The 21,219-nt window shown below is 43.5% G+C and overlaps 1 protein-coding gene and 1 pseudogene across 1 annotated transcript in view; one reads left to right on the plus strand and one right to left on the minus strand.

Annotated features, from left to right (window-relative positions):
* The window catches only part of LOC126161896 (single Ig IL-1-related receptor-like), a 416,136-nt gene extending 396,638 nt beyond the window's left edge, over nucleotides 1–19,498 (minus strand). The window contains exon 1 of the mRNA XM_049918044.1: nucleotides 19,095–19,498. Coding sequence (XP_049774001.1) covers nucleotides 19,095–19,300 — 206 coding nt within the window. The 5' untranslated portion in view covers nucleotides 19,301–19,498. The remainder of the gene's footprint in view (nucleotides 1–19,094) is intronic.
* On the plus strand, nucleotides 3,548–3,665 carry LOC126164317 (5S ribosomal RNA; annotated as a pseudogene).
* Nucleotides 19,499–21,219: the final 1,721 nt, after the last annotated feature.

Consider the following 21,219-nt stretch of genomic DNA (forward strand, 5'->3'; position numbering starts at 1 on the left):
AAGGAGAAGGGTTCAAACTATTCAAACGAGTCTGAAGGAAACAGGTGAAGCCCCAGCAGAAAAGAGAGGAAAGTATGACCACAAACATTGTAGGACCTCAGAAGAAGTTAAGCAAAGTGTCACTGATCACATTGCGTCGTTTAAGGGGCGTACAAGCCATTATAGTTTTGATTAAACTAAAAAGACATACTTGACAGACACTTTAAATTTGAAAAAAATGTACACATTGTACAAGACAGGTAGGCCTAGTGGTAAGGTTGTGTCCTATGAATATTATAGACAGATATTCGTATCTAACTTTAACATAGCTTTCGGATATCCCAGAAGCGACACCTGCAGTGCACGTGACAGGTACCAAGCAGAAATGAAAGCTCTAAACCTCCAGCTGGAACAGACTAATGATGACAAGGAAAAAGCAAATATTTTAAGCAGTATTAATACAAAACAATGTGAGAATGAACTACACTTGAGGAAAGCTAACATGTTTTATGACACAAAGAGAAAATGTAGGAAAATTTCAAGGAAACGGGAGGATACTGAGGCACTAACCATAATTTAAGCTTACCTAATTTGACCACAAATGACGTTTACTACCGCTGTCAATTGTCATTGTATTTGTTGAATGTCCACATCTTATCTACGGGAAATGCAACTTTTTTTGCTTACCCAGAAACAGAAGGAGGTAAAGGTGCAGATGAAGTAGCATCGATGTTGCACTATTATATCTTCACCATGTTACAGTCCAATGTCAAAAACTTGTACATATTTTGCGATACTTGTAGCGGACAGAACAAGAACCACACCATGTTTCGCTTCTGTCATTATGTGGTACAAATCCTAAAAAACTAGATTGCATAACAATCACATTCCCTATTCGTGGCCACTCTTACCTAGAATGCGATAGAGATATGGTCCTGATAAACGGCAAATTTCCCGCAGAGATACCAGAACTTTGGGTGAATGAAATAAAGAATGCCAGAGTAAAGCCTTCGCCTTTCACTGTGATTGAAACTGACCAAAACCTATTTAGAAAATGGACGCTGCCTTTGTGGAAAATCACTATCACAAAAATGCCCATTTGCTACACGACCAATTCGTGAAATAAAATTTTCAAAAGACCATTGTAGGTTAGTTGAACACAGATCATCTTACACTGGGTGCTTTCTTATGTCACCGATCGTAACACAACACCAACTTACCAAGCTTTCAAGAGAGACAGAAGACCCTGGTGATAATTCGTCCTTCTCTTTACCACCAATTCTGCGTGAAGGTAAGAGAAAATGGCTCAACACTTTACCTTTGCTTTCACATATCAATAATCTATAGACCTATAATGAGTTATAGAATAATACCTCATAACAATAGCGTAACCTTGAAAGTAATGAAAACTTATCAGTACAGGAAATACTTTTGCCGTTATTGCAACAGATATTTAGTTAGGTTATTAGTTAAATTCATATTACGCTATGTACGTAGGTAGGTTACTATTTTATAACAAAAACCACCAGCAGGTTCCATTGTTTTAGCCAAAAAGTTTGCTTTTTTCCAGATCTGATTAAACTACAACCTGCAAAGTACCAAGACCTGCAGCACCTGAAGGAGTTTTGCAGCCCATCTGCTCAAAAGTACTTTGAAGAACTTCCTCATAGACAAAAGATAAGTTGCAAGTAACAGTATTAAAATAAAATCTGTATGGACTTAATGTGTTAAAGTCTACAATATTAAAAAACTTGTAAAATAAACAGTAAACAGAATCTGTTTACAGGTTACAAGATCCTCTGAAGAGAGTGGACTTTCATCGTTTTTACCTTTTTATGACTACCATCACTTTTACCATGTTTTTTGTGTACCTATTTAAGTTTTTAATTAATAAAGTACCTTAAATTGAAAATGTGTTTATTGCATTACATTTATTACCTAAGCAAATAGATATAGAACAATAAAAATGTTGTTGTAATAATTATACGGTGAACGTTTTTGATATACGAGAGACTAGAGCAGAAAATTCGTCGTCCTGAAAAGTTACAAAAAAGTGACTATCATGATTTTTGCCTTGTGTTCTTCATTTATTTTTTCTGTTTGTTGGAAGTGGGTGGGTGCTACAGTTTCCCCGAGACGAGAGCAGTATTGTGTGGTTCAGTGGCGCGCGACATGAGTTCCATCGCGCTGCGACGAACATGTTGCAGTGCAACGCGACAGTACCAGTGGACGCAGCAAAGGCGAAACAGGTAGCGCAGTGCTCGTTCTCAAAACCTGTTAATTTTGGCACTCCCAAAGTACATGGAAGTTACGTAAGAGCAGAGAGACTGTATATCATTGGGAAGAACACACGGGAAGCGAAAAGCAGTCACACAAATGTTTTTACATCGTGAAGAAGGGAGAGCGTCTAACGTTGCTCGACGATGCGGAGGAATGCCTGTTCCCACTGTCTTACAACGCAGACGTATTAGAAACTAATGAATTTTGCAAGAACATCATGATACCCTTGGTAGACGTTGGCGGTTATTCCGAAGCTGTGTCTACAACGCACCAGTTATTATCTTTTAGTCAATTTAACAAAATTAGTTCAGTAAATACCAAGATGGGTAAAGATGCAAACGCCAACCTCTGCGGGCAGTGAATGTTCTCAACAACTGCTCCCGAAATGATGTCCTGGGGTACAGGCCAAGTCTGGTTCCGCTGTGGCCGAGCGGTTCTAGGCGCTTCAGTCTGGAACAGCGCGACCGCTACGGTCGCAAGTTCGAATCCTACCTCGGGCATGGATGCGTGTGATGTCCTTAGGTTGGTCAGGTTTAAGTAGTTCTAAGTTCTAGGGGACTGATGACCTCAGATGTAAAGTCCCCAAGTGCTCAGAGCCATTTGAACCCGTCTGATTCGAAAAATTTACCCATCAAAAATTTTCCTTGTATTATTCAGATTAAATTATTCTACTACAGTCACCTTTTTGAGTATTTCGAGGGACTTCTGCACAATTATTGTATTTTAACCACTCCCACAATCACAAGTTTCACTTCAACCTCAGCATTTCTGCTTCCACTAATGGATTTTACAGCGAAGGTTATGTGTGCTGAAGTGTTACGGATGATTCAAACTACTACTATCTATGGCATCGGTTCTGAATAAGACCGTACATGTCAGATTTTTCAACGAGGGCAACCTGCGGAAATTTATTGTCGGTGAGCAGCTTGAACCAATTACACAGTGCAAGCAATAGTGAAAATAGTCCCATCGTTACCTGTAGTATCACTAATCGTGTTTGGCTGCATATTATGCCTGAGAGCAAAATCGTCACAATGGCCACAACCAGTGGGTTACAACAAACTGATATAAAATTGAGAAGATAACGTGAACTCAATGACATCAGTGAAAATCTGCTGATATTTTTTATGCTCTCGTGTAACAGTAGGTCGAGACACTTTTTCGGCATCCATACCCTTTACGTGTTTCTTTCTTTTTTTTATTTTGCGATCTATTTCAAGGGCTAATAATATAAATGGCAAATTGGTAATTTCGAGATCCCTTTAGACAAGGGTAGAGACTGAACAAGGCCAACGGCTTTGCCGCAGTGGTAACACCGGTTCCCGTCAGATCACCGAAGTTAAGCACTGTCGGGCTCGGCTAGCACTTGGATGGGTGACCATCCGGTCTGCCGATCGCTGTTGGCAAGCGGGGTGCACTCAGCCCTTGTGAGGCAAACTGAGGAGCTACTTGACTGAGAAGTAACGGCTCCGGTCTCGGAAACTGACATACGGCCAGGAGCGCGGTGTGTAACCACATGCACCTCTATATCCGCATCCAGTGACGCCTGTGTGCTCAGGATGACACGGCGGCCAGTCGGTACCTTTGGGCCTTCATGGCCTGTGCAGGAGGAGAGAGAGAGACTGAACAAGCGTGTGTAGTGTTACTATACGTTCCATTAATGCACTGTCTAGGCACATTAACATGACCTCCTCTTAAAAGCCTGGACCGCTTCTAGACGTGCAGGAAGAGAGTCAATGAGGTTCTGGAATGTACCGACAGGGATGTCGAGCCGTGCTGACTCCGGTACCGTGTCCAACTGCACTAGGTTTCTCGGTTGAGGATCCATGGCACCAACTGGCCAATCGAGCTGGTCCCACAGATTGTAGATTGGGTTTAAATCCGAAGAGTTTGGTGCCCAGAGGATTGTGGCAAACTCATCCTGGTGCTATTAAAACAAACGAGCTGCGTGACCCGTTGTATTGTGCTGCTGGTGGACGCCATCGAGCCGAGAAAAAGAAGACTGCATGTAGAAGTGGACAAGGTCCCCAAGGATAGATGCACATACTTGGGTTAATCCGCTGTGCCTTCCAGAATGACGACACACCAGGAAATCCCCTCCGTCCTGGATCCTGCCATGACTATTGCAGGGTGTTTGCTTTCAGACGCCAATGACGGGCTGCCCGATGGAGCATAAAGCGTAATTCATCTGGAAAGGCCACCTGTTGCCACTCAGTGGAATATCAAAATTACAGCCTTCGTCACTTTGGGTGCATGAACCAGACGCCTACTGCGGAGGCCCATACGCAGCAACATTCGCTGAATGATCGTTGAGGAAACACTGTTAGTGGTTTCTTGCTAGCTCCTTGATTCACCTGGAGGGTCAGTTGCTCAACAGTTGCACGTCCATTCGCCCGTACACATCTCCGCAGTCCTCGTTCACCCCGTGGTGTATCACAGCTACCTCGGCGCCAGTTTTGGATAACGCCATTTTGCCTTGCACGGAATACTTTAACCACGGCAACACGCGAACAGTTTACAAACTTAGTCGTTTCGACATTTCGACATTTTGGCGATACTAATTTTTTTACACATATCTGTTATTAGTTTTGATTTGAAATTGAAGTAATTGCTGCCTAAAACAATTTTTCTCGTTTTTTAAAATTATGCTAACCTTTTTAAGTGTTCCTGTGTTCGGGAGAATGCTCAGGAAGCAAAGACAGTTGCACTCGCGGTACAAGAAAGATCGGCAGAATGAGGACAGGCAAAAGTTAGGAGAGATTCGTGTTGCTGTAAAAAGAGCTATGCGCGAAGCATACAACCACCACCACCGTCATACCTTAGCAAAAGATCTTGCTGAAAACCCAAGGAAATTCTGGTCTTACGTAAAGTCGGTAAGCGGGTCGAAGGCTTCCATCCAGTTGCTCACTGATCAGTCTGGCCTGGCAACGGAAGACAGCAAAACGAAAGCTGAAATTTTAAATTTAGCATTTGAGAAATCTTTCACACAGGAGGATCGTACAAACATACCGCTGTTTGAGTCTCGTACAGAGTCCCGTATGGAGGACGTAGTGATAGACATCCCTGGGGTTGTGAAGCAGCTGAATGGATTGAAAATAAATAAATCGCCAGGTCTTGATGGGATTCCAATTCGGTTTTTCAGAGAGTACTCTACTGCAATGGCTCCTTACTTAGCTTGCATTTATCGCGAATCTCTTGCGCAACGTCAAGTCCCGAGCGACTGGAAAAAAGCGCAGGTGATGCCTGTATACAAGAAGGGTAGAAGGACGGATCCTCAAAATTACAGACCAATATCCTTAACATTGGTTTGTTGCAGGATTATCGAACATATTCTCAATTCGAATATAATGAATTTCCTTGAGACAGAGAAGTTGCTGTCCATGCATCAGCACGGCTTTAGAAAGCATCGCTCCTGCGAAACGCAACTCGCCCTTTTTTCACATGATATCTTGCGAACCATGGATGAAGGGTATCAGACAGATGCCATATTCCTTGACTTCTGGAAACCGTTTGACTCGGTGCCCCACTGCAGACTCCTAACTAAGGTACGAGCATATGGGATTGGATCCCAAATATGTGAGTGGCTCGAAGACTTCTTAAGTAACAGAACCCAGTACGTTTTCCTCGATGGTGAGTGTTCATCGGAGGTGAGGGTCTGATCTGTAGTGCCCCAGGGAAGTGTGGTAGGTCCGCTGTTGTTTTCTATCTACATAAATGATCTTTTGGATAGGGTGGATAGCAATATGCGGTTGTTTGCTGATGATGTTGTGGTGTACGGGAAGGTGTCGTCGTTGAGTGACTGTAGAGAGGATACAAGATGACTTGGACAGGACTTGTGATTGGTGCAAAGAATGGCAGCAGACTCTAAATATAGATAAATGTAAATTAATGCAGATGAATAGGAAAAAGAATCCTGTAATGTTTGAATACTCCATTAGTAGTGTAGCGCTTGACACAGTCACGTCGATTAAATATTTGGACGTAACATTGCAGAGCGATATGAAGTGGAGCAAGCATGTAATGGCAGTTGTGGGGAAGGCGGATAGTCGTCTTCGGTTCATCGGTAGAATTTTGGAGAGATGTGGTTCATCTGTAAAGGAAACCGCTTATAAAACACTAATACGACCTATTCTTGAGTACTGCTCGAGCGTTTGGGATCCCTATCAGGTCGGATTGAGGCAGGACATAGAAGCAATTCAGAGGCGGGCTGCTAGATTTGTTACTGGTAGGTTTGATCATCACGCGAGTGTTACGGAAATGCTTCAGGAACTCGGGTGGGAGTCTTTGGAGGAAAGGAGGCATTCTTTTCGTGAATCGCTACTGAGGAAATTTAGAGAACTAGCATTTGAGGCTGACTGCAGTATAATTTTACTGCCGCCAACTTATATTCCGTGGAAAGACCACAAAGATACGATAAGAGAGCTTAGAGCTCGTACAGAGCCATATAGGCAGTCATTTTTCCCTCGTTCTGTTTGGGAGTGGAACAGGGAGAGAAGATGCTAGTTATGGAACGAGGTACCCTGCGCCACGCACCGTATGGTGGATTGCGGAGTATGTATGTAGATGTAGAAGTAAAAACATTCTCAATGTGTTCCGCCAGAGGAAAAGTTTGGGAACTCCTGGTTTGTGCTGACAGCGACCCAGCATTACTAAATAAAGTGTCTGCATTATTCATACTGTGAGTGGAACAACTGCCACGCATGGCTAATAATGTATAGCGATTATAGCGACATGTAGGGATTTCATATGTTGTTTCGTGGCAAAAGAGGAGCAGTTACACGTGTTATAACATTTTATGGAACTCCAATAAACATTGGGATCTCTATGAAGGATCGTCCAGAAACCCTGGTATAGAAATTTGAAGTGTTGCTTTCAGATTAGTTGTGATTCTGGGATTTCAGTTTACTAAGGAAAGGAGTCGTCATCGATGAAACTGATTCGTGTTCAAGTTCTAAAACCGAGCACACGATTCTCTGTTAACGAAGCGCTGCTTTTGTCGCCAAAAGCCCAATTTGGAGCCAGCTTGCACAGACCATTTCGTTGAGAGGAACTCGTATAAGTATAGACAGAAGGAGGGCCCTGGGAGGCAGGCAGGGCAGAAATTGGGGGCGATGCAGTCCTTAATTCTCATCGTATAAGACAAGAGGTTGGCAGAGCCCGTGGAATGCCGAGGACGTGCTGTTGGACCATCCGCTGCAGGTGCTGGAGCCTCAAGAGCTGCGAGAACAGTGGCATTTAAAAAGTCCTTCCGAGGAAGCAATTACCAACGCTAATTGCGGTCTCACCACTCGAGCGCCGCGTTCTTGCGTGTCTCACCGCGTTGTTGTCGGGTTACGCAGTACAGCGGGCGGAAAACGAGCAGGTGAGCGTTGCACGCCGCAGGATATCATTACCGAGCGCTAATGTTTCTGACTGAGGGGAAAGGCGGAGGGGCGGGGGGGGGGGGGGGCGGAGAACCAAAACATTTATTAATGCGAAAATTTCAGTAGATGTACTTCTATGTACAGGGAGTCCCAGGACGAATCGTCAGTATTCAGGGATATGGCAGAAACCTTCATCCGAAGCAAAAAACTTCGTTGCTTTCGACCTCTTTGCTTGGAAATGTTTTTCTGCCACAGAAGTAAGACGGGTTCCGAAACTGAACCCTGTTGGACATCCTTTGTGATTTCTCCACAGTCGCTAAAATGTTCTGCTTTTCGAACACTGTTCGAATATCAGAGCACAGCTTTTAGCGCTGTGTTTATTAATTATGATTCAAACCAGTTGTGTGTAAAGCCATCAGTATCATAAACACCCGATTCAGTCAAATTAATGTGACCACCGCCTATGTTCAACGACAACGTGCAATAACCACTCACAGACGATAGGTGGCAGCACTAGCAGTGGAGGGTATACAATTTTTTTTTTTTTTGGGGGGGGGGGTATCGGAAGCAGTTCAATCGTTATCGTAATGCGGGAACGGAGATATTTATCTGACGTCCAAAAGGGCTTGGTCACTGATGACGATGTTTGGTTTGTGGGACGCTCAATTGCGCGGTCATCAGCGTCCTTCGAAAGTCCCAATTCTTACACAATCCAACTTTTACACAGTCCATTCTTGCCACTGTCACCAATGATAATTATGATGAAATTATGAGGACAACACGAACACCCAATCCCAGGGCAGAAAAAATCCCCAACGTGGCCGGAAATCGAACCCGGGATCCCGTCGCCCAGAGGCAGCAACGCTAGCCACTAGACCACGAGCTGCGGACGGTATGATCATTGGCTTTCGAGGCAAGGGTGGAAGCACTTTCGAAATGGCTAGATCTGTAAACTGCTGCAATGCCACCCTTGACAAGATGGTGCTATCCAAAACCGGCGCCGATGCAAGTGTGATGCATCACAGGGTCAACGATGTGTACAGGCGAAAAGACCTGCAGCTGTTGAGCAGCTGACTCCTCCAATGAACCAAGGGGTTACCAAGAGCGTCTCCTCAACGACCTTTTCATTGGACGTCGCTGCATATAGGGCTCCGCAGCAGGCGCCTGGTTCGTGCAACCACTCTGACTGCTGTTCATCAGAGATGAAGGCTTGAGTCTGCACGCCAGCAGGACGTACACTGAATGGCGACAGGTGGCCTCTTCAAATGAATCACGCTTTATGTGCCATCGGAAAAATGTCCGTTGCCTTTTGCAACAACCATCGGACTGATCCAAGACGGAGGATGCAGCGTTATGCTCTGGGGGATATTTTCGGGGCATTCCCTGGGTGATTTTGTCACTGTGGAAGGAACGAACAATGGATGCATCTACCCTCGAGGTCCATGTCTACCTTTACGTGCAGTTTGTTTTTCTTCCGCACGATGGCATCTACCAGCAAGACAATTCACGTGTCACACAGGCCGAAATGTACACCAAACTCCCAGGATTAAAACTCAATCAAGAATCTGTGGGACCACCTCGACCGGGCTGTTCGCGCCATTAGATCCTCAACCGAGAGACCTAGCCCAGCTGACCACGGTACTAGAGTCGACATGTCTTCACATTTCTGTCGGTCCCTTCCAGAACATAACTGACACTCTTCCAGCACGTTTCGCAGAGATCCGCACTGCAAAAGCTGGTTATTAAATGTACATTGTACCTGTCATACCCCAGAATATTGACCATTTCTCCTCGGACACCCTGTATATACTCCTCCATCCACTACACAGTGCTTGGTGGAGGGTACATCGGACCAGTATTATCGGTTTTCTGTCCTATTCGCTTCCAGTGAGTGAGGGAGCCGCGCGGAGTAGCCACACGGTTTGAGGCGTCCTGTCACGGACTGAGCGGCTACTCCCGCCGGAGGTTCGAGTCATCCCTCAGGCAAGGGCGTTTGTGTTGTTCTTAGCATAAGTTAGTTTAAGTAGTAGTCTAAGGACCGATGACCTAAGCAGTTTGGTCTCTTAGGAATTCACACACATTTGAACTTTTTTGTGTGTGAAGGAAAAACAACTGTCTCTATGTCTTTGTTGTGTCCTAATTTCTCTTATCTTGCTCTCATGACCCCTGTAGTGGCAACATAATGGTCGCACAGTTAGTTAATCGATTATAGGTGCTCTAAATTAGTTGCCGCCCGATGTGGCCGTGCGGTTCTAGGCGCTTCAGTCTGGAACCGCGTGACCGCTACGGTCGCAGGTTCGAATCCTGCCTCGGGCATGGACGTGTGTGATGTTCTTAGGTTAGTTCGGTTTAAGTGGTTCTAAGTTCTAGGGGACTGATGACCACAGATGTTAAGTCCCATAGTGCTCAGAGCCATTTGAACCATCTAAATTAGTTCTGCGAGCATTTCTGTTACACCTTCATAGTGCCGGCACCCTGTACCAATCTATTACGAACATAGCGGCGCATCTCTGAATTGCATTTCCCCAGAATCCTTTCACTAAAACTCCTCCATTCGCCGTTTTAATACTGATGTTACGGGATTTCATGTAACTTCTAAATATTATCCCTAAATATAAAATGTGCGGCGCTCAAGATGTTCACTACAAAGCTTGTAATCGGGCTCTTTCTCTTTGTTACAGGCTTTATTTACACAGGAGACAGAAAAACTTGTCGAAATGTGGCAGACTTATTTCGGGACGCAACAATGAAGTCACAGGCTAACATGCCACCACATTTGTGATGTGGTCCACTCAGTCTCGGTGCCAGGTGATCACAGTAAATGTGATCCATAATACAACCACAGTCCTCAACAGAGACCAAATGAGACGGCGAAGGAGATGAAGCAAAGTTTCAACATGCTGATCTTGCTTTACATGCATTTCTTTGGTCTACTACCAAGACGGATATTTGAAATTATCCGAGATCGACAGTATTCGCAATCCTACGAAATAAAAGCTCGGTGATCGTGGTATAATATATGAAGGAAAAATTTAATGATTCTGTAACTTTCCACCGCGTGTGTGATTTACACGGAAAAGTACATAAGCGACGTCTCAGCTCTTTTTATAGCCAGTGAAGATCCGCTTTCTTGCGAGTAACTTATTTTTTCTTTGAGTTTTTAATATTCACATATGCTTCGGCACTGTTGTATTATCTGCAGTTATCATTTTTCGTTCATGTTTACAGTAACTCATTTTTCCATATAAAAGGAAATGATGCAGAACTTCTTAACTCTCCTTTTACTGAAAGAATAAACTTTTAAGTTTGGTATACCATGACTGTGGAAGGTAATAGCATAAATACAACTAACTGTTCACTGTAGCTACTGAATCATGTCTTGTGATTGTCTCAAAGCGGTCCGCCACGAATTCCCCTCTTGTGTCAGCCACTTCATGTCGGAGTAGCAACTGCACCCTACGTCTTCAATTACTTGCTGCATGGATTCCAGTCTCTGCCTTCCTCCCAGTTTTTACACTCTACAGCTTCCTCTAATACTATGGAAATTATTCCCCGATGTCTTAACGTGATGCAAATTTTCCTCTTGACCATGTATATGTTCCTTTTTTCCCCTATTCTGCTTGAACCTACTCATTCCTTATCTTACCAGTCCCCCCTAATTTTGAAAATCCTTCTGTAGCACAACATATTAAACATGTTGATACTCTTCCTTTCTGGCTGTCTCAACATTTTTGTGGAGGTTTAATACCTCGTCTTTAGGTACTCACGTAACAGTGTTGGTCTGGACACTGTCACTATGGCGGTTTCACAGAGAGCATTAAAAATACTTAACAGTGATCCTTATTTAGTACAAAGATAATCCACACATTTGGTGTGATGTGCAATGGATGATCAAAAAGTTTCCGTTCGAAGACCGTACAGGACAATCAGGCAAAATCGCCGAAGGAGTGATAATCGCAGGGGGAGAAATCGAGTGTCTCCCACGTGATCGGGGTTAACTTCTGGGTTACGACATTTGCTGCATGGGGACGTGCATTATCGTGAAACACCAGCACCCTGCACGGAAATTGGAGTAACATTCCTTCGGTAGCCAAGAAAAGGATGAAAGCACGTCGGTCCTGTTTGGACGCATTTGGTAACAAAGTTGCAATATTTCACGTTTCCGCATTTATCACACACGTCGCAAAGAATGGAATTCCACACTAGTACCTTGCCTACATGTCGGTGCTTATATTCACGCGTCGTGGTCGCGCTACGTTGCAAATACGCTGCACGAACGCCCGCAAACTTAAACTTTTTCAGCGGCCTTTATATTTTCCAGAAGACGACCGCATTTAGCCATGAAGTGCATTCTATGAAATTATTGCACTGAACAGTAACTCGCTACAGCGTACAATTTGTGGTTTTACGTGTAATTTCCATAAATTAATAATGTTTTAATCGTATAAACCAAAATATACACTGTAAATGAAATGGATTTGATTAATTGCATTGTCGGTTAAAGAATTATTAAAAATATTTAGACAGCAGTTATGGATAGCCTGTCCACACAACTGAAGGGTTTGTTGTCGGTATTGATTACTGTAATATACATTTTTCTGTGTTATTGTATAAGTCGTAGAAGGTAATGCAAACGACCTAGCTAATAGGATAGCCGGTGACATCAGCAATGGGTTTCCGAGAACACATTAACGCGTAACTGCAACAAAACATAATACATGCAGTTTCTGACACGGTGTTGCTGTAAAAGCAAAATCTCATTGTCCCAAGGAGGTGAAAACGTCTGTGATGTCGAACACTTCAAATTCTTAAGACTCAGGGCAGCTTAAAGCTTTCACGGAAGTGTCACGTTCAACGTCTTGTGTAAAAACTGAATGCTACTATCATCACTATGAGAATAATCTACGCTGATTCTGGACTGTAACGCGAACGCTTGTTTACTTGGCTGACTTTCTAACTCTAGCGCACTCGCCAAGAATATACTTACTTACATGAAATGTATTCGTATTTGCAAATGCGGACAACGATCAATTGCATCAGAGAATGACGACAAAAATCTGTGACCGACTGGGTCTCAAACTCGGATGTTCCGCTTTGAGCGAGAGAGCGCCTTAATCGCTTTGGCTATGCGGGCACGACTCATCCAGACTTCCGTAGGTCGTCTTCCTGCGTCACATCCTGTTCTTGTACACACATCATTTAATTCCCGTCCAGGGGAGGACCTTTTTATTAAAAAGTCACTACCCGGCATCGGCGGATAAATACGATATGCAGTGGCTGTGTTGTACAGAACGATGCAATGTTCCTTGGCGCTTTACATACAACATATATATATGCGTGACGTTTGCGATTCGTCAGCTGCTGCACTATTCTGATGCCTTTAGAATTCCCTGTTGGTCTTTTATGCATAAACTGGCCCACATTATACAGCAACACAGAATTGACAGTCCACTGTTCACGTTAAAAACACAAACATACGATGACAAAAACGTTTCTGTTTTTAAAGTGTACTAAACTCCGCCCGAACAGCCCCGGAAGGCCGAAGGTTCTCCACCGACAGCCGCGTCATCCTCAGCGGATTGGCGTCCTTGGATGCTGATGAGGGGGGGGGGGGGGGGCGGCATGGATCAGCACACAGCTCTCCCGGCCATTTCCACGTTTCGTGAAAACTGGAACCGCCATTACTCTTGTCCTCGATTGGCACTACGAGGATTAGTGCGCCCCGACAAGTCAACAGCGCATGGCGGCCCAAATAGTCACCCATCCAAAGGCCAACCACGCCCGAAGGGGCTGAACTTCGTTGATCTGACGGGAACCGGGATCAACTGTGGACTGACAATTCTGCGTGTGATGTATAATATGGGTGAAAAAAAATGGCTCTGAGCACTATGGGACTCAACATCTTAGGTCATAAGCCCCCTAGAACTTAGAACTACTTAAACCTAACTAACCTAAGGACATCACACACACCCATGCCCGAGGCAGGATTCGAACCTGCGACCGTGGCAGTCCCGCGGTTCCGGACTGCAGCGCCAGAACCGCACGGCCACCGCGGCCGGCATAATATGGGTGAATTTATGCTTGAGACGGCAACAGCACATTTTGGGGCACCAGATTTAATTTATGTGGCAGGTCATACCTCGAAAAACACCACGCATAAAAGTCGTAATACACGAAAAACGCACACTTAAAATGTGAATTATTTGGCGAAATGCGTCTTGCAAGAAATAAATAAAGGAACATTGTGACTTTCAGCAACAAATGCTACAGTATAACAAACAATATCACTGTTTCTACTGTCAGTCTTTCACCAACCGTTTCCAAATGAAAAAAGGGAAGGAAGATGAATGGACGGTGCAAAGGCAGTGCTTGTGGCGTTAATAAGAAACACCATGGAGGTGTCGCTTTAAGTACAAATAGGCGCGTGCTGCGAATGACAAAGGGTGGGACGGCTCAGCGACACCTGTTCTGTGGTGCCACCGCCTGGGGAATGCTAACGAGACCTGCGGACGGGGCCTGAATGTACCGCAGCCTCTCTCCTGAAGACACCTGCGTCCCAGCAGCCACGGCACTTCCCCGTCCACAAGGGAATCTCCTTCACAGCGAAAAGCTGAAAACATACTACAAAAACCGCGACATCCAAAAACCAGAGCAAGCACTGCTGGAAGGAATTTCTGCAGCAATTATTTTATGACGTAATGTACAGTCTTTTGCAGTTAATGCTAATGTCATCGTTGATAACAATACGGGTTGGCGACTGATTCATCAAAATTTCTTGGTGCAATAATTTACCAATAGCCGTACGTATCGTAGAAATTTATTTTATTTTATGAACTTCTATGTGCTACCAGTTTCGGCGTTACATTGATGCCATCTTCAGGCCGACTCGTCATAGTCGTAAAATTGCTATACACAGAAGGAGCCATGTAACTGGACCCGTGAATCAAATCGTCCTGCAACAGCTCTTGGTGGCCAGTCTGACAGTGTGTCAGCCTGTGTCGCCTGGCCACCAAGAGCTGTTGCAGGACGATTTGATTCACGGGTCTAGTTCTATGGCTCCTTCTGTGTGGAGCGATTTTACGACTATGACGAGTGTGGCCTGAAGATGGCATCAATGTAACGCCGAAACTGGTAGCACATAGAAGTTCATAAAATAAAATAAATTTCTACAACACATACGGCTGTTGGTAAATTATTACATCAAGAAGTTCATGTCAGCCGTCGTCCCACGATCCATAATGGATCAACGAAGATTCATCAAAAGTTCTCCCCAGAGATTTCTAAGATTTTTCCAGATTGAAATGCCAATTTTCCTTACTGGTTCTCATGGTAGCAAATTTTTTGAGTTGCCACATCACTTATTACTGTTTGCTCCGAGTTCAGATAGGATTCACACTTCTGTCAAGAATTCAGTACGTAAGTTCACGTTAGCCCAAGAAATTCCTTCGTTACCGCTATCCGACACCATTCCACGCTGTACTCTGCCACTGTGCGATATCTATCTCTCAGTAATACGAGTGCAGATTATCTGGTTTCCAAGTCATTCGTGAGAAGTTCGACAACTTTTGAAAAAAGGAAAAGCGAAGCCGAAAATATTGTTACAATTAGAAATATCTATGAACGGATTTGACCAGAAAAATGATGCGGATACAGTATACAGAACAGACAAAGTGGTTGATGAACCATTTATTACGCACACCGAGGCAATGGAATGTGTTGATCCGTTATTATAATACGCAGCGCAAAATTAGTTTGACTATACTGATGTTTTGACTCTCCAGAAAGTAAGAACCGTCGCCGGAATAAAGTGAATTGGAAACAGAAACGAAAAATTAGTTCGACTGTTCCACGCATTTGAACTGAAAGTAAGGGATACAAACTACAGTGTTTTATGAGTAATTTTCTAAATACGTTGTCAGTTTCCAGCGAGCAACGCGGAAGTAATGTAGTTGATTTTCAAATTCGATATGCTGCACGTATTCCAGATACGGTAAAAGGGCTATCGGGTGAAAGAATAATTAAAAAACATATTTTCGATTATCTCTGCCGTATTGGGTTCTCTTTAATCCAAACAAACGGGATTTCTGTGTGAAATCTACAAAACACGATGTTCTAATATTGGTCAGTATCTTTAATTTTTATAAAACTAAATAATTCCACCTCTGCTATTGAGGGAACAATTACGTGACGAATTCTCAGACACACAGTGCACTCCGTCTCACTCACAATCGTATGGTGGGAAACCAAACAGTGGACCGAGAATCAAAGTCGGCGTGCCCGTCGGGGTCACTCACAATCGAGCAGCAAACACTGCAACAATTCAATGCAATTATTCACCTTTCCTTACGCGATAGCACAATCGATTTTAAGTAAGCAGGATTTCAGAGCGCTTTGCCACAAAACGACTCAGAACTTTTTTTCCATAACGAACAGTTCAACTCTATCTAGAATGTCTCACAGTTCCCTTTGTCTTTCAATATACCTTGAGATTTGCAGTTAATTCTGTTTCCTCGAGAATTCTCAATTTCGTAATACACTCTAGTCTTGGTCGCTGTATATTTTTTAATATTGTTGCTCCTAATAACGCGTTTAGCGTTACAGAACCTTCAGATCAAGTCCGTGGTGCAGAGAACTAACCTTAAAAGGATGGAACAAACTTTTATGTAAACAAATTTAGAATAACTGATAGTTGTTACATACTTTATGGATAAATAGTACCTAGTCCGTGATCAAAAAATCTTAGTCAACATCAAAAGCCAAACTCTCGCCCTGCGACGCATTGCAAAGTAACGTGTTCGGGCACCAGATGGTTGTAGTAATGGCGTATAGCAAATATAATTTTCCACTCTAATTTGTAATATCAAACAATTATTCATCTCCTTAAATATCCTAATAACATTTTGCAATCCTTTTTCGGTGGACGTTATTACGCAGCGAAAACTGTGCGGCTTGATTCGCATGACGTTGGAATTTCATACTAATTTTCTTTACAAAGAAATAAGACTGGAATTGTTACATGTGCATTGCTCCTTACTATCATTATGTTATTATTGTCATTTTTTTCGATTGACACTATATCTAAGATGTCGTATATAAAGTTTCTTCCCTCTTCTCAAAATAAAGTTCCCTGTACATGTAAGACCGCTAGCGATAGCTGTTTGTTAATACCCAATCCGGGGAGAAGGCAACCCAAAGACTGCGTTTTATTGGCAGAACACTTAGAAGATGTAATACACCTACTAAAAAGACTACGCTTGGCTGTTGTCAGCTGGAGTACTGCATGCAGTATGGGATACATTTCAGTTAAGACTGATGGAGGACATCGAAAAAGTCCAAAGACGAGAAGCTCGTTTTCTGTTATCATGAAATAGAGGAGAGAGTACCACGGGTATGATACGCGAGCTGGAGTGCCAATCATTAAAACAAAGGCAGTTTTCTTTGCGGCGGTGAGTTCTTTTCACGAAATTTCGATTTCCAACGTTTCCCCCCGAATGCGAAAATATTTTGTTGAGACCTACCTATAAAGGGTCAAATTACAGCTCGAACGGAGAGATTGAAGTGTTCACTTTTCCAGCGCGCTGTAGATCTATATGGAGGTGTCAGCATCTTTTTTTACTTGAACACTATTCCGCGACTGACAAAAGAAAGTGGAGGGAGCCGACATTAACGTGTCAAACGTTCGTTTGCAGCTTAAAGATCTACGTATAGTATAATGTGCATTTTTTACATGATCAGGCTTACGTTGATTTCAGCGTGTGGACTACTGTGAAATGTGGAAAAAATAGTGACTCATCATTTTGTTGATTTTTACGCAGTCCTTTTATAATAATTTTATATATTGAACCATAGCAATCTCTTGCCTATACAGGCCACAATCGAGGTCTCTGAATCTTCGAAACCACCCGTGAAGTAGCGTGAGATTTTGTGTAGATCATTACCAAGGCTAGTATGGCCTTGAGCTTGCGTGTTAGGTAATGGTTTTCATTCCATGTTAGGGCTTGATGGTAGCCAGATACCCTTTTTCTCCCTATGACGGAATGTGTGCATTCCAACTGGCTTACGTGCAGTATTTTCCCATGTGAAGATGCGCGAACCTTTTCTAAATGCTTGCGTATCTTGTAACTGAGTCGGGACCTGGATAACAACGTCGTATTCACCTAGTCTACCGGAGAAACCGCCTAAAAAACCGCCCTCGTCGCTAATCCGCCTGGATACGACCCGGGACCGGCACGTCGTCCCGTAAGCAGCGAGGCAACGAGCGCTCCTATCCGTGCCGGTATTTCGATAAGATTATGTGAACATTATTATCTCTTTGTTATCTGACGAGAGAATGGGTTTTGCTTCGCAATGGTTATACGGAAAGACGGTAAACTCTGCAAAATCTTTCACAGTGGATCGTCATAATGCTTGAGTAACACAAGGACGACTCACTATCACCAACCTCCCGAAGTCTAAGGTGCAGAGGAGGGAGTATATTCAGGAATTGTTTTACGCTCGGTCGCAACGAAAATTACCTACGCTTAATCGTGGCTACACTTTTTATTTGAAAACTAGTGTGCAACAAAACAGTAAATGTTAGCGACATAATCACTCCTCATGTATGGACGGAGCATCAACAATGCTTAGGCAAGGCTTCTCCTTCTTCCAATCTCGCATTAATATAATGAGACAATCATAATCATTCCTAGAGAGAGGAATAATTTTCATTTTGTACAGGCGATTACAGTGTCCAAGTACACCCGCAGTACAATTTTTATTACATGGAAATAAATCAGATTCTTCGGTCACAGCTCGAAATTAAAAGGGAATTTTACAATTTACGTGCCTTCGTTGCCATTGGCATGAGCTACGAGGTACAATGAAATGCAAAATTCGGACTGTGCAACTGCGTCATTCGCTGTTACCTGGAGACAGGAGTTCACATTAAAGCAAAGTGATGGAGGTACATAAATATTGTGTACTCCGTTGCGCAAAGGACGGCAGCATATTTATTTGCTAAACGCTGGTAGTACAGCTGGCATTGCAGCTTTTGTAGGCATTTCGCGGTTCGCTTTGACGACATTAATGGTGTTACATAATATATTTGTAGTGTAATTGCAATAGTTACAATTATTGTAACGTTATTCGAGTATTAAATGTATTTGAGAGGGGAAGGTTATAAGTTTGCAGTTTTTTTATCACATTGTGTAGCTAATAGTTTCAGTTCCTACTGTAATTCAGAAAACACGCACTGAGTGGGCGGAATGACGACAGGAACGACTTTTCCTTTGAAATTATCAGTTTATCGTTCTTACTGATGTGTGTAACTTCAACAATGAGTTTTCCATTGGTTACTCACTTTGGATTCTGTCTTAACTCAGCAAAGTAAATTTAAAACTCTAATGCTGTTAGAGAGAGAATTTAAAAAAAAATAATGGTGTCCTGTGAAGAACGCAGCGCTTTTGTCGTACTTTAGCCCTGGCGTGTACTCACCATTCTATACTGTTGTAGCCTTTGGCGCAGCAGTGAAGACTCTTGAACTTAGTCTCGATGGCATACTCGCGATCGCTGATCTCTTTAGTGAACTGCATCCAGGGTCCAGTCCGGTTGAAAGTGTCCATACGGCAGTAGTCGACTTTGGACTCTGCTGTTGTCGACAAAACCAGGCATATCGCCGCCACGAAAATTGCGAGTGCCATTTCCCACGCTGTCGAAGATTTGAGTTCAGTGTAGTTGCTGTTAGTTGATATCCAACAGCGCGTCCATGAAGAATTATCTCAAGAATGGAAAAGAGAGTTCGATCCGCAAGACTGTGGAACACGAGCGCACGCAGCGTGGCGCGGACCACGCGAAGCGGGCGTCAGCGGGAGCAGCAGCGGCACGATCCTCCTTCCTTCGCTGTCAGAGCGCGACTGGGCGGCGCGGCGCGGCGGGCGGCCGGCCCGCACACTTCGGCTGCCGTCGGTAAAGTTCGGCGCGCATCCGTCGCGAACTGCGAAAACTTCTGAGAAGCATGACAGCAACTTCGTTCTGCCCTGTTCCTGTTGCATCTGCCACCACAAAGACCGCTGGCTACGTGAGCGCTCGCGTATGTGTGTGCGCTTCTGAGGCGACGGAAGTGCCGCCTGTTGCCCCATCTGTGTCGGCGAGCTTGTGCTGGTCCATACCGTCACTGACACATTGCTACTCCGTTAACACAACGTTAAAAGCGGTTAGCAAAATAATACAAAATTTGCTAACGACTTTTTTTTAAACAGTGATGTTCCTCATTTTTTATGAAACTCTATTTTAGATTAAGATTTTATCACTACTTATCGGCTTTTTTAACTGGTTAGTTAGTTATTTCATGCTTCATGGGAAGGCGACATTCCAATCCGGACATGTTATGTGGTCATGACCCCCACCCAGAAAGCAAACTGCTATATTAACCAGTGACGTAAATAAAATATTCTGACCATGCTAAAAATAAAACGTTCTAAATATTTTTTTTTTATTATTGTTAAAATCTTAGACGTTGGTGGCATGGTAAACCTTGGGGTATTATGTTTTGGGGGAGGAGAGAAAGACAGTGAAAATTGGAATTCACGCACACCTGAAGACAACGGAAAAGAAGGGAATGAGTATACTATGACTACTCATTTGCTTCAACCGGATTAGTGAAAGGCTGGTGTGCAGTGAAATAATCTGAAGCTGAATTCATTAGACAATAAGCTTGCAAGAGGGCCATAAATCGTTCTAATTCTTTCATATAGCACGCACTGCACTGACACACAGTCTCCTGTTCTCATGATGAGCTGTTTTAGCATATCATATTTTGACCGGAGATACTGTATAGGTCGAATACGGAATTTGACTCGAGGGGGAATCCGTCCGTTATTTTAATTAATCTAAGTGAGTAAGTGTGGTTCGAATGCAGAATGGGCAAGTTCAAATTTTCGGTGTTCGACCCCCAGTTGGGCCCAGGAAGTTTTTCCTGTAACTTTTCTTTTACTTTACCTCTGTTGGTGACTTGTACAGGGTGTAGCGAACCTTTTGTATCAAACTGAAACAGGTGATAGTGGGTCCACATCCTATTGTACTGAGATAGGGACCCAGTGATCGGAAATGCATGTTTATTGCGCTATGGACATACACAGCGTACGCCATATAATAACAACGTAGCTCATAGTAATTACCTGCCACACCGCACATTAAAGCTGCGTTCAGACATGCGGTAATCGCGCAGTTTAAACCGCGCGGTTTGAATCGCAAAATAACGCCTGTGTGTTCAGACAGGTGCTGCGCGTTTGCGGTTAAGTGGTTGGCGTTCTCAGTGTGTAGCGGGAACTGACAGTGTCAAAATAGTTTTAATGTTTATACCGTTCTGTAGACTGTGTTATTCCTTTTGTTGTAGACGATCAGTAGTTTTGTATCTTTTCATAAATAAAAAATTCAAAATCCTGCATTTTGTATTAGAGCTGCAATTTACTGTCTTCTTTGACGTCCTCTCCGAATAATATCCGCTTCAGTTAAAGGCTCCTCCTCCTCATTATCACCATCTTCATGTAAATCCTGTGCCGTGTCTTCAAAATCTTCATCTTGTTGATGTTTCGCGACATTATGCGGTATAAAGCAGCAA

This window comes from Schistocerca cancellata, chromosome 2, assembly GCF_023864275.1.
Source record: "Schistocerca cancellata isolate TAMUIC-IGC-003103 chromosome 2, iqSchCanc2.1, whole genome shotgun sequence".
Taxonomy (NCBI): domain Eukaryota; kingdom Metazoa; phylum Arthropoda; class Insecta; order Orthoptera; family Acrididae; genus Schistocerca; species Schistocerca cancellata.